The sequence below is a fragment of the Periplaneta americana genome, chromosome 3 (genome assembly GCF_040183065.1).
Source record: "Periplaneta americana isolate PAMFEO1 chromosome 3, P.americana_PAMFEO1_priV1, whole genome shotgun sequence".
NCBI lineage: Eukaryota > Metazoa > Arthropoda > Insecta > Blattodea > Blattidae > Periplaneta > Periplaneta americana.
In genome coordinates, this window is record NC_091119.1 from 16,179,179 (window position 1) to 16,192,909 (window position 13,731).

General features: G+C 35.1%; 1 protein-coding gene across 14 annotated transcripts in view; it reads right to left on the minus strand.

Moving 5' to 3' along the window:
* The window catches only part of Fak (protein tyrosine kinase 2 Fak), a 768,667-nt gene that overhangs the window by 292,343 nt on the left and 462,593 nt on the right, over positions 1-13,731 (minus strand). For 5 of the 14 annotated variants that reach the window (XM_069820025.1, XM_069820031.1, XM_069820035.1 and 2 more), the window contains exon 1: positions 461-702. The exons of 4 other annotated variants lie outside the window; for them this stretch is intronic. In XM_069820025.1, coding sequence (XP_069676126.1) covers positions 461-687 — 227 coding nt within the window. In that variant the 5' untranslated portion in view covers positions 688-702. Of the gene's footprint in view, positions 1-412; positions 703-13,731 lie in introns of those variants that run through there. 5 more of the 14 variants (XM_069820029.1, XM_069820027.1, XM_069820026.1 and 2 more) reach the window with 5 other exon arrangements.

Here is a 13,731-nt window from a genome sequence, read left to right on the forward strand (position 1 = left end):
TAACACGCATTTCCCATATTTATTCTGTGTTTAATTTCCTCCCGAGTGTCATTTATATTTGTTACTGTTGCTCCGAGATATTTGAATTTTTGAATTATTGTATTGGTAGAAATACTTATGTATTTTTTTTCCAAGCGAACAGATGTCCCGTAAGTTGTCAATAAATTATCAAAAAAGGTTTGTGGAAACTGACTTGTGTCACTTTTCCCGAGCACTGCAGATATAACGCTAAATGATTAAAATAATTGACACAACACTGAGTCAAGCATTCTATAAATGTACTGATAGTCCTGATCTTTTGACAGTAAATCCCGCGACAAGAGCAGAAGGAAGTGAGATGGCAAAACAGCGAAGAGACTATTTTAAAACCGCATGATACACATTTCCGGAGATAAATTTCATCGACACACACACTCACACACAAACACTAGGAGCAGGCAGGGATTTCCCAGCAGCTCACCCCGGCACACACGACACGGACAACAGCAACAGCAGCGGCGCAGCACCGCGCACTCCCGGAGTCTCCACTGACAACTGAGAGAGGCTTCGCCGTCGTCTTCCAGTCTCTGCATCTGGTTTGGTGCCGCCCGGCCCCTCCAGCCCGCCCGCTGCTGGCCTTAAGGTCTTGAAACTACGAAGGACACGCCGCTGACTTTCTTGCCGAGGTACTAGCTCTACAAAAAGCATCGCTCATTCATTTACAACCGCGCCTGACTCCAAGAATGCACAACCGCAATTCGATTTCTGTAAACTATGTCGAAGCCAGTGAAGTGTAGAGGCTGGGACGGGAAACGTCACTCTCAGAGAGCTTAGCTACTCCCGCTACAGTTGCTGTTGTACTCATGTTGACTACTCTGTTTACAATACGAGTTTCCCACCCCTGTGTAAAGGTGAAGATTCTAATTTACATGCCACAAAAGCATGGCCGCACTACGCTTGGATCGCTTTCACCTCTGGAGAAGACCCGGTACTCAATTTGAGAAGAGGCTGGGTGAACCTCGAGGCCCCGGGCAATGAGAAAAATCCCACCACCACCCGGAATTGAACCTGAGGCCTTCCAGTACACAGCCAGTTGCTCTACCAATTGAACTATACGGCGCCTCCTCTAATGTGCACATCATCAGGAGTAACTTTACTATAAGTGATCATGATATGATTTGCTAACCGACTGAAAAAAATCGCCCTACCCAAATCTCCCGGCTTAGTTGCCTCATGAGTAGGGACCGGATTTTTATGTAACTACATATTATATTCCTTTCAACCTAACCGTATATAAATAACAAATCTTTGCGAATCTTGTAACTACCATTAATATATTAAAATTTGATACTACATATTTTTACATATTTACTCCACATTACATATTAAGGCTTGATATTACATAAATCTACATATTTAGAGATTTTATTCATTTTTACTTCTCTGAAAGGAAAAATAAACTTCTGCTGAAGAAGTTTACAATTTGAAATACACAGATTTACAAAGCCTTTTTACCTATCCAAGAAAGGGTGTATTTCGGGACGAAACATAACATCCTTAGTTCCAGAAAGTAATACAGGCACTCATCCCATACTGTAAATATGAGTGAACAAAAGGCAAACTTTCTCATACTTCTTGTATTGTAAAAATCACTCAGAAAGTAGCGTTGCCTTCATGCGGTGGATGGGACGAGGACGACATGATTTGTCTCGAACTATAATTGTTCTGCACACGTCTTAACAAGCCGTTCTCATGCAATTTGGAACCTTACCCACCCTCTTCCTAATTCTTCCAGGGAAAACCATTGTCAAGTCTGACATGAGACTTTCAGATTATTGCTTGACCTCTTTATTTTATATTTAGTGACCTATACGGAAATGGGATTTTCCGAGCAATTAGAAAGTATGGTTCTCGGCTGGAATAATCCTATCCTTCTGAATGAGACAGGAATGTCACTTTTCAAACAACAGTTTGTAAATGCCTATAGTTTGAGGTTTTAGTCAGTAGGTACTTTGTTTCTTACAGGGAGCATCTAAAATCAGGGTTGTTGTAATTTAACCCGACCCAAAAAAACCCTTCTTACAGGGAGCATCTAAAATCAGGGTTGTTGTAATTTAACCCGACCCAAAAAAACCATATGGGTTTTTTTTAAAAAAACCCTTCAATAAAACCCGACACAAAACCCAAAAAAAAACATATATTTATTTCTCGTAATTTAATCAACATATAAAATATTACAAAAAGGTGCATCATATTTATTTACTATAACAATTTGTCAGCAGAAGTTATTAATTAGGTAATGTTTCATTATAAAGAAAAAATTACTTTCATCAACACGGTGTTTTATTGTAGAATGGTATTAATATTAACTACATCACAATTCAGTCCTCCTTAACATGCAGAAATCTGTAGATCTTCACTAATTTCTCAGCTTTTTCCTCTCCTAACTTATTTCTTAACTTTGACCAAACAAGCTCATAGGTGGAGAAGATTCTCTCAATGGATGCAGTGCTGGCAGGGCAAGAAATTAAACTTTTCACAAAGCTAATAAATCCTGTTGGCAAGTTCCCCTTTTTTGTTGTTTTCAATTCCATTATTTTCCACCATTTTTTGGACTGAACTGTTGTACAACTGCGTCAGAAAACATAGTAGCAGGAAAATAATCAGAATCAGCAATCCTAAAAGACATAACACTTGTCACCCACTCTGGATGAATCTCTGTGAGCCAATTTTCTGCACTTTCCTCTTGATCTGCAGTTATTCTTGCCCCTCTGAATCGTGGATCTAACATATTAGCAAGATAGTGGAAGGGCAGGCTGCCAACTTAAGAATATTTAATAATAATTTACCGATCTTTGCTTATTTAATTTACCAGTTTTTGCTCATGAAAGTAGTTCTTAGAATATGTTGGTGTTCTGAATCACTTAGTCACGAAATTGAACTATTTAATACCCATTAGAGAAAAACCCAATAAAACCCAAAGAAACCCATAAAAACCCAGTAAAACCCACTGGGTTGGGTCTTTTTTTAAATACCCGGGTTTTTCTCAACCCTGTCTAAAATGCATGTGTCCCACATCTCCTCTTATTTTCTCCTAATCCAGTAAAGCGAAACAGTGCTTGCAGTACTGTTGTGTCATTCATTTCACTCAGTTCTCTAGTTTCAGTACTTCCAGTATAAAGTGCAAGTGAGTTTATCTGCTGCTTTTAACTAAATAAAATGGCCGCTGTATCTTCAACCCTAACGACAAAAATAAAATCATGGATTACAATGGGCGAAGCTCTCACTACAGATGGAAAAATAGTAATGTGTTACGTGTGCGGTAAAAAAGTCGTGTACTCTATGAAATCACAACTGGAGAGTCTTACCTATCCTATACCTACCAGATATTGATATTAAATATTTTCATGATTTTACATATTTTGGTACATATTCGGCTTAATTTTCTTACATAAATACGTACATATTTCACACCTTGATATTACATAAAAATCCGGTCCCTACTCATGAGTGATGACTTATTGATGTAAATGAGGTTCAAACCTGTCTTCGAACAGTTGACTCAACAACTACGGTCTTATCCACTATTTACACATTTTCTGATGTGAAAAACTATCAATAAGGCCAAATAATGCTATTTAAAAATGTAATCTAAATATGACCTAAAATTAATTAAAATATGAATTTATTCATATGACCAGTAAAACTGCAATATCTTTAGCGTAAAGTTTGAAAATTTGCATAAATTAACTTAAATGTGTAAATACAAGTTTGGGGAAAATTATGTCAAGTTGTTGAAATTAGGGCCTTAATAATATATAAAACTGAAACACTTGTCCTACAATCACTCTTTTCAATAAAAAAAGACGCCTAGATTCGAAAACAGATCACTTTTACGAGACAACTCTGTGTTAAGAATGAATTTCATAATGTAGATGTCAACTTAAGAGTTTAATTATAATAACAACTTTCATGTGTAAAAATGAAGAAAAAGTTGTAAATTACCTAGTTGACTGGTTTTGACTTCGTATCAGTCATCTTTAGAACTAGTGACGTCCTTGTATCTTCCGGTTTCTTCCGGTGTTTGTGTTTGGTAGTGTGGAGTCACATAGGGTTATACTGGGTGTTCAGTTTAAAGTGTGTCATGGCTCGCTATATGCCGTCACGTGGCTAGTCGATGAGCCTAGGGAATTCAATCTTCCTACACTTCCGCAGAGGTGTATTACTTATCTGCCAGAGAAGTTGCCTAGCAAGTACGGCGTTCATTCAAAAGAGTACTTACCGATACGTACGGTAACGCCGGTAGTGGCAGGAATGTGAACTGTTTCGAAACATGTACTGAGGTGAGTTTTTTCTTACTGTCGGGATATGGAGAGAGGGTTAAGACGATTACTTACGTATTTGTTGACATTAACTTCGACGGTCAACATGGACACGGAGCATTTGATTTGTATTGTGGAATGTTGCCGTACGCAACCGATGATAACAAATACCCTGCGTACGACTTGGCCGCGCAAAACACAGTTCGAAAGAGGTTATGGTAGCATACAGACTGTACAGACCGCCATCTGTTGCTACGACGTTCAAGTTATACTGTACACGTTCTCAAGTTCAGATTGAACGCCTTGATTAATAGGCAACCCAGTAGTTCTGAAGATGACTGATACGAAGTCGAAACTAGTCAACAAGATAATTTACCACTCAGTTTTCATTTTAACACCTGGAAGTTATTATAAATGGCTCATTTGCAGAATTTGTATAACAAATGATGGGTGAACTCTGGGTGAAAAGAGTTCACCCACGCGTAACAAATGTTTTCACAACCGAAACGGAATTTCTATCAATAAAGAGGACCTGTCCTGTGTTTCATACCTGTTGAGCATTGGACTTGAAAATGATTCAAATGAATAGTTTATATAATTTTACAATAACTGTACGTTGTCTTAAGCATAGGGGTCTGGGGATATACTGGGCTGCTCATTCAATTTCTCTTAATTTTATGCACGAAACGAAATTAAGAGAAAATGATTGAGATAGATTTAATGTTCATGACATTTTATAGTTTTGATTTTAAATAAAGAACTATTAATTCTTCACCAAAATGTATTTCATGCGCATTATTCTTGCATAAATTGTCTTTTGGATACAATGTGAACTAAATCCGTCTAGTGGTTTAGGAGAAATCGATGCATAACAGATGTTATTCTTAAAAATCAATCAATTTCTTTGTTATCAATGATTTTAAAAATTGTATTTCTACGAAAATCTCGAATATACACAATGAATCGTAAGTAATGCAGATAATTTCAGAGGGTTGTTCTTTGAGCTATTTCAAACAAAAAAGTTTAGTACAATTTTACTCGTTTTTCCTTCCTTTTCGAGATAAAAATTGTTTTATACGAAATATTTCACAGCATGTTTTGGGAAAGTCATTGATGTAATCCCCAATATGCTCAGTCAATTTAAGACAGCAGTGTATTATGATCACAAGTGATTTAAATAATTTAAGTTTTGTCCTTCAAATGTGCAGAAATTTGATCCGAACAATCATAACTTTTCATTCTAAAAGGAACTTTAAATGTTTAATGAAAGAAGCCACGTATGTCAAATATCTGGGTATCATTATTGATCAGAATTTAAAATGGCCTCATCACATTACTTATCTTTGTAAGAGGCTTCGTAAAACAATTTATAAATTCGTTAACCTTCGATGCTACTTACCTATTAGAGTTCTACGAAATGTTTATTTGGCCATTATTCAGTCTATCATTCAATATGGTATAATTGTTTGGGGTAGAAGTACAAAAATTAATCTTAGTCCGTTAAATTTACTACAAAAACGAATAATTAAAATTTGTTTGAAGAAACGTTTCAATTATCCAACTAAATTAATTTATTCTGAATTTAATGTATTTAATATTGAACAAATTTATAAGTATACGCTGTTAAAATTTTATCATAAAAATCGTAATAAGTTTGTATTACAGACACACAATTATGACACAAGACGAAATATTAATTCAACATTAGTAGAACCTGCTGGTCTAAAGCATAGCATAAATTTTGGCCCTCGGTTATACAATGCTTTAACTAAATTACACCCAGAACTTCTAACATGTAACCCACTAACATATAACAAGAAAATTAGAAACGTGTTAATATCTTCAATTTGATTAAATAAATTTATGTTCTATGTGTATCAATTAATCAACCTATATTATATTTGTATTCTATAATTTTGAAATATATATTAGTCCTACTTTTCACGTGCGATATTATTCTTCTATAGTGTTAATATTATATTATATAATTGCATTGCCGCTGTAATTATATTTTAGTTCCTATTTTATTTTACTTATTTATTTATATTATTATTTTTTATTTTAATATTATATCTGAACTGCGACCGAGCACGAGCGCTGCTCATTCGGTCTCAAATTTTGTTAATACTACTGTATCTTCTTTTTATATTGCTTGTATTATTTTATTTGTATTTCTCTTTGTTTGTTTTCTAATTATATTTCTTTATTCTGTATATTTGAAATAAATAAAATTGAAATTGAAATGTTACATTTGTTGGAATCAAATTTCTGATCTCAGTTTGTTTTTGTGGGTGAAAAAAATTTTTCTTTTCATCTATTTTTATCCAAAAAGAGAGGAATAATCGATATTTTGTGAAAAAAATTATTTCAGATTAGATTTTCTGAAACGATTCCAATTATCATTGGGATATCGATAAGGATACAGGCCAAGCAATGTACTGTACTCTGCTCCAACCACGAGAAAGTCTCCGCCGGATGAGACGAAGGGGGGTAATGGTGTGAATGAATGTTGATGTCATAAGGTCACACACGTGGTTACTCTTATCTCTATTGGCTAGCTCTCACAGCACAAACCATAACATTGATACAGACATATTACCCTAGTTACAAAATTAGATCACAGTTAATCTCCTGGTCTTTTAATCTCTTCATACAGGAAATAACATATGCAAGAGAGCGCATGGTTTTTAAACTGGCGTTATAACGGTAATATTATTTATCTACTTCGTTCCAATAGATGAGGCAATAGTAAGCACATTCCTTTCACGGTTGATCTCTGGTTGGAGAACAGTATATTATATTGCTAGACATTCCAAATGGACTCATTCCAGCGGAAAAGGTTTAAGGGACAAAACTGAAATTATTTCTATAATTTATTATCATAATACACTTAACTTACTTACTTACAAATGGCTTTTAAGGAACCCGAAGGTTCATTGCCGCCCTCACATAAGCCCGCCATAGGTCCCTATCCTGTGCAAGATTAATCCAGTCTCTATCATCATATCCCACCTCCCTCAAATCCATTTTAATATTATCCTCCCATCTACGTCTCGGCCTCCCTAAAGGTCTTTAATCCCTCCGGTCTCCCAACTAACACTCTATATGCATTTCTGGATTCGCCCATACGTGCTACATGCCCTGCCCATCTCAAACGTCTGGATTTAATGTTCCTAATTATGTCAGTGAAGAATACAATGCGTGCAGTTCTGCGTTGTGTAACTTTCTTCATTCTCCTATAACTTCATCCCTCTTAGCCTAAATATTTTCCTAAGAACCCTATTCTCAAACACCCTTAATCTCTGTTCCTCTCTCAAAGTGAGAGTCCAAGTTTCACAACCATACAGAACAACCGGTAATATAACTGTTTTATAAATTCTAACTTTCAGATTTTTTGACAGCAGAGTAGATGGCAAAAGCTTCTCAACCGAATAATAACAGGCATTTCCCATATTTATTCTGCGTTTAATTTCCTCCCGAGTGCCATTTATATTTGTTACTGTTGCTCCAAGATATTTGAATTTTTCCACCTCTTCGAAGGATAAATCTCCAATTTTTACATTTCCATTTCGTACAGTATTCTGGTCACGAGACATAATCATATACTTTGTCTTTTCGGGATTTACTTCCAAACCGATCGCTTTACTTGCTTCAAGTATCATAATACACTGCTCTCTTAAATTGACTGAGCATGTTGGGAATTAAATCAATGGTTTTTTCAAAACACGTCATGAAATATTTCATGTGAAACAATCCTTATCTCGAGAAGGAAGCAAAAACGAGAAAAATTGTTTTAATTTTTTTGCTTGAAATATCTCAAAGAATAACTTCCTGAAATTAATGCCATTGCTTACAGATCACCTTGTGTGACAATATTAAAATTTCTCTTTATACTTCGTACAATGATTAAGTAAAAGTATGAGTAATGTCATGTTCACCTTGACCTCTGAATTATTGTTACGAATTGTTATGTTATGTTTTATTTAACGACGCTCGCAACTGCATAGGTTATATCAGCGTCGCCGGATGTGCCGGAATTTTGTCCCGCAGGAGTTCTTTTACATGCCAGTAAATCTATTGACATGAGCCTGTCGCTTTTAAGCACACTTAAATGCCATCGATCTGGCCCGGGATCGAACCCGCAACCTTGGGCATAGAAGGCCAGCGCTATACCAACTTGCCAACCAGGTCGACTTGTTACGAATTATCAGTACAGATTTCAGAGAGAAGGTTTATGTCAACAGACCATACTTGGTCTCTGAGATCACGGGCAGGACAAAGTGGTCTTCGAGTAGTTGATGTCACAATTCGCAATTTGAAAGCAAGCTAAGTGAACGCATTTGTAAAATAGCTTTTCCGTGTATCGTTACCTTCAACATCATTTCGAGGCGGTTCCAGCAGTTGTTCTTGAAAAGGTCGGAAAACAAATATACTGCAAAAAAATAAACGAGTCAATGAAGCAAGTATGAACACGACCTGAAAGTTCAATGGGCCATATCAACGTTTGGCAATGGAAGTCATCCAACAAACTGTAACGTAATTTGCAGAAATGAACTGCAGGACATACGCGTTTGTAGTCCACTTGTCAGTTTCCATGACGACCTGTCTCGGTTCCTGTAATGCTGTTTACTGTGTACTAGCTGTACGAACAGCAATAGAGATTGTATTAAATTTGAAAGTCTGGTAATAATAATAATAATTTATTTAATCTGACAGGATTAAGGCCACAAGGCCTTCTCTTCCATCCTACCAGATAGCACATATAAATACAAAAAAGAAATACAAACACTGATGAAAATGATACAAATCAAGTTAAAGCCCTATAGAGGGTCAACAGAGTCAAAAGTACATTATAGAGCTCTCATCGAGCTAATACAACGAAAAGAAAGAAAACAGAGATAGCAATGATGATATTGATAACTGACAATAATAATAATAATAATAATAATAATAATAATAAATACATTACATATTAATTTTCAATTTTACAACAGCATAGTTACAATATTTACTATATGTCATGGGTTAAGGTGAAGTTGCGCAACCTGACATATGTTCAACAAACAATTCCAAGAACTAGAATGTGATTTTTTAATTTAAATTTGAATTTTGATATTGTCCGACAGTCTCTGACGTGGTCAGGGAGAGAATTCCAGAGGCGTGGAATAGATAGTCCTGTAAAATATGAGTTTCTTTTCAACGTTTTCGACTTGTTGGCTCTCATGAAATGTTCTCTACTCTTATATTGTTATTTACTGTTGTTCGAAGTCTGTATCAACATTCCAGAAATCATTTGAACTAGTAGCATGTGCGATATACAGGGTGTCTCCAACCTTTAGGGTCAAAATTATACAGATGGTAGAGGATTCTAAAACTGAGCATCTTCATATCAGGAACCAGAGGTCGGAAATGCATATTTCAGGAGCTATAAGGTCTTGAACAAGTAGTAAGTTTGAAGAACATTTTTGCAAGCTGCTTTAATTTTTTACACACATAAACAACTTACATTTCATAGCAGTTGTTTAAAGTGGTGATCACCAGCCTTGATACATCGAGAACAATGCATGTCTTTTGTTCTATTCTCTTAAATGAAGGGTTCAGAGCCATAGTGGGCCAAGCGCCATTTATTAAAACGGGAGAACGCGGGGGTTAAAGTTAAGTAAATACCATAGTTTAATGAAGATTGACATATCATGTAGTTTCAATGTGCGTACTTTATAGTACTTGCTATATGTTTAATTAAACTATGGTAGTCACTTAATTTTAACCCTTGTTTTCTCCATTTTCAATAAATGGCGCTTGGCCCACTATGGCTCTGAACCCTTCAAACATCCCCGGTGTCTATTGTACAAAGAGGCAGGCAGGTAGGAATCTGTTGGCCGGGTGATCTTGTAGGCCTTTATGAAGTGGGCAGTGTTACAACCACATTCTCTTGCAAACAACAAGATATTTACGGTCTTACTGATAAAAACTCTATATACAGACGTTTAACTGTCTTATACTTATACAATGAGTAGCTCATTTATAAGTCGTGTGTAAATTTCTTTACTAATAATCACTACATACGTCGTGTATAACAGTATAACTGTTACACAGCTACGTCATAGTTTCGTCATTACTTCGTTACGAAAGGTAATAGAATATCTGAGGTTCTCTACTGGATCCGGTAGAGCGCTCTAGTGTGACGTGTTAAATATCGATAGTACAACTGGCTCTAATCGATTACCACACTACATTTTGGTCAAAGAGTACAAACTACAGCAATATCACAGTCTACTATATAATAGACTGTGGCAATATTATTCTAATAATTCTATGTTCTTTGGTTTGTTCTTCTGTGGTTACAAGGTAAACATCATCATAAAATGACAGTCGATACGAACAGCTGTTAAAGGGGCGGCCATTTTTTCCCCTACATACAACGTTTAAACAAGGGGTTTCGTGTATATAACTACTGCAAAGCAATTCCCATTGTATAGTTACAGCCTGTTTACTCATATACGTCCATAGCTTATTCATGGTTTATTAGTAACGTTTTCTGTCTCAACTCTGCATAAGTCTCGTATAAAAACTATACACGGTTTATTAGTAAGAGTATTAATGTTTTATTTCCAAAACAACATACATCTCATAGCAACAATTTACAGCTCAAAGCAGTTGTTGAAAGTGGCGACGATCTGTCTCAATAAATACATGCATTACGACATATGACATTTTGTAAGCAATAACAAATATCACCATGGAAGAGCCAGGCAGTTGTTTGCTATGAATAGGGCTAGGAAGTTCATGCATTTGCATATATTTTTCCATTAGCTGTAATTAATTGCTGATTAATTACCTTCACGAATTTTCAACACTGAAGCTTATCAAATCAAATTTTATGTTGCATATATTTGCATATTTTGCCTTTTTTTCATAAATGCATAATATTTCATGATATTTATATTATTGTGGCATATTTTTGCGTTTAAGCTCATTAAAGCTGATTTTGTATTGCATGAAAATGCATAGTTTGGACTTTTAAAATGAAAGCATCATATTCTATTTCTGAAAACTGGTATTGTATGTAAGTGGGCAAGCACCCGCTGGCAGTGGTATACACAATATAAACAATACACAATAAAATGATAAGCAACACGCAATACAATTATACAATACACAATACAATTTTATACACAATACAATATGAATACACAATACAATTTAACACAATAACAATAAAACATAAATAAAATACCTAATTTTACAATACAACCTACATAATTTATGTATAGGCCCTACATAAATTTTAATAGTCTTTCACTTTACTCTCATCTCACTCACTGTAGTGGCACTATGACGCATTTCACTGACACTATAGAACACATTTAATTGGCGCTATAAATTATCACTGATCGGAACTATTCACTGCACTGTAAAACCATAACTTCACTGATTCACCTCGCTTCACTGATACAACAGTTCAAATAAGTCAAATAATTACACCCTTATGCATACTGTACTTATAAGCAGTACTACATTTAAGCTAAACATTTCTAGTCTAAGGCCCTCTTACACGCTATTTTTAAATAATTTACAATTCAAACCAGGGAAGTAACTCGTCAGGCTAAATAAAATACATGTCACCTTAAAAAATTAAATGTTAAATATCACCTTAATTTTAATTTGTACTTTATACACAACTTTTTAAGTTATTCTTGAATCTCCTTAAGGAAGGACAGCCCTCAAAGACCGCTGCAGGTAGGTCATTCCAATCGTTTATAGTTCTATTTAAAAATGAGAATTTACCTACATCCGTTTTCTGTTTCCTACATTTGATTTTAAAATCATGATCGTTCCTACCATAGCACGTTGGCTTTTCTAACCGAGCCGTTATGTCTACCCATGCTTTCTAACCTAGATTGAATGAAATTATTATATATATTTTTTTACCAGAGAAGTATTGTAGGTTTCGCGGACACCTAGCGAATCTCACGGCACAGTAGTGTGCCGCTCTCAACAATAAATGTAAGTTTAATATCATCTACTATGAACTGTAATTGAGGACCGTTTTTGCAAAACTTGCTAACTGCAAAATGTGCAAAATTGAGATTTTGACGGATTCGTTAACATAAGGCAGGCCTCTACATGATGTTCAAAGCGTCTTAGTAAAATTAGGTTATTTCTCTTCGTTCTAGTGTGTCAAAGTGTGATTGTTTTTTCAAAACTTGCTTCTTTCTGCTATAAGTGAGAGACAGCAAAACTTGCTTACTACAGTGTTTTGCCTCTCCTGTAAAATTTAGTTTTTTCAGTTAGCAAGTTTTGCAAAAACGGTCCTCAATTTTATTTCATTTATTATTATTATTATTATTATTATTATTATTATTATTATTATTATTTATTACTTATTTATTATTTATTTTATTAGTGATATCAAGAAATATTGTTTTGTATTAGTGCATATTTATTGGCATATTTTAAGGTGTTTAAAGGCATATTTGCATGCATATTCAGTAGGTTTTTAAGGCATGAATGTCCTGACCTTAGTTATAAAAATTAAAACAGCTTACAGAAACGTTCCTCACATACAATTTCAAAATCTCGTGACGTCCGAAATATCAATTTTCGACCACTGGTTCCTGATGTCAAAATACTCAGTTTAGAGTTCTCTCATATCTGTATAATTTTGACCCTAAATGTTGGAGACACCCTGTATATAAATTAAATATACCTACTAGTGCAAGGATTCGAATTCAGTTCACTGAACAGAGGGAATACATGCTAGTCATGTACCAGTGCTGCCTACAGTATATCAATTTATTACAAATGACGGAACTTAACCTACTATGTGCCATATGTTCAATATTTTTGTATGGAACATTACAAGTGCATTACCATATTAGGATGAAATAAAATATAGGGCATATCTTTTTTAATGCCTTAAAGAGTTCTGGTTTGTGTAAATATAATGTCAGATAACGAGACTTCTTGATAATTAGGAAGTTTGTGGATTCACTCTGCGGCCTTGACGATGGTCTCCTCAGCTTTATCTCAATTTCTTCTGCAGACACTGAACATTCATTTCTCTTTGTCCTCAAGTCACCCGGCAATTAAGACTGACAGACTAAATACGATACGTCAGATATTGATCGGGATGTCAATTCATCTAAATCGCTCTGAAGGATGGATCAGGACAAGATCTACGTAATTTAACACAGCAGTGACAGAGTTCCTTGTCATTGGAAATCATACAAAGCCGTGCCTTTATTAATACTTAAAGAAGTTGAGAGAGGTTAAACTTTTCATGGACTTGGCTGATACCGCTCATTTAGAGCAAGGATTGCATTTTTTCCATAAAACTAAGAATAACTGCGAACTAAATGTGACTACAGTAAAGTGCATCAATGGTCTGTGATTGTTAATATCTTTATTATACCGGGACATCATTTTA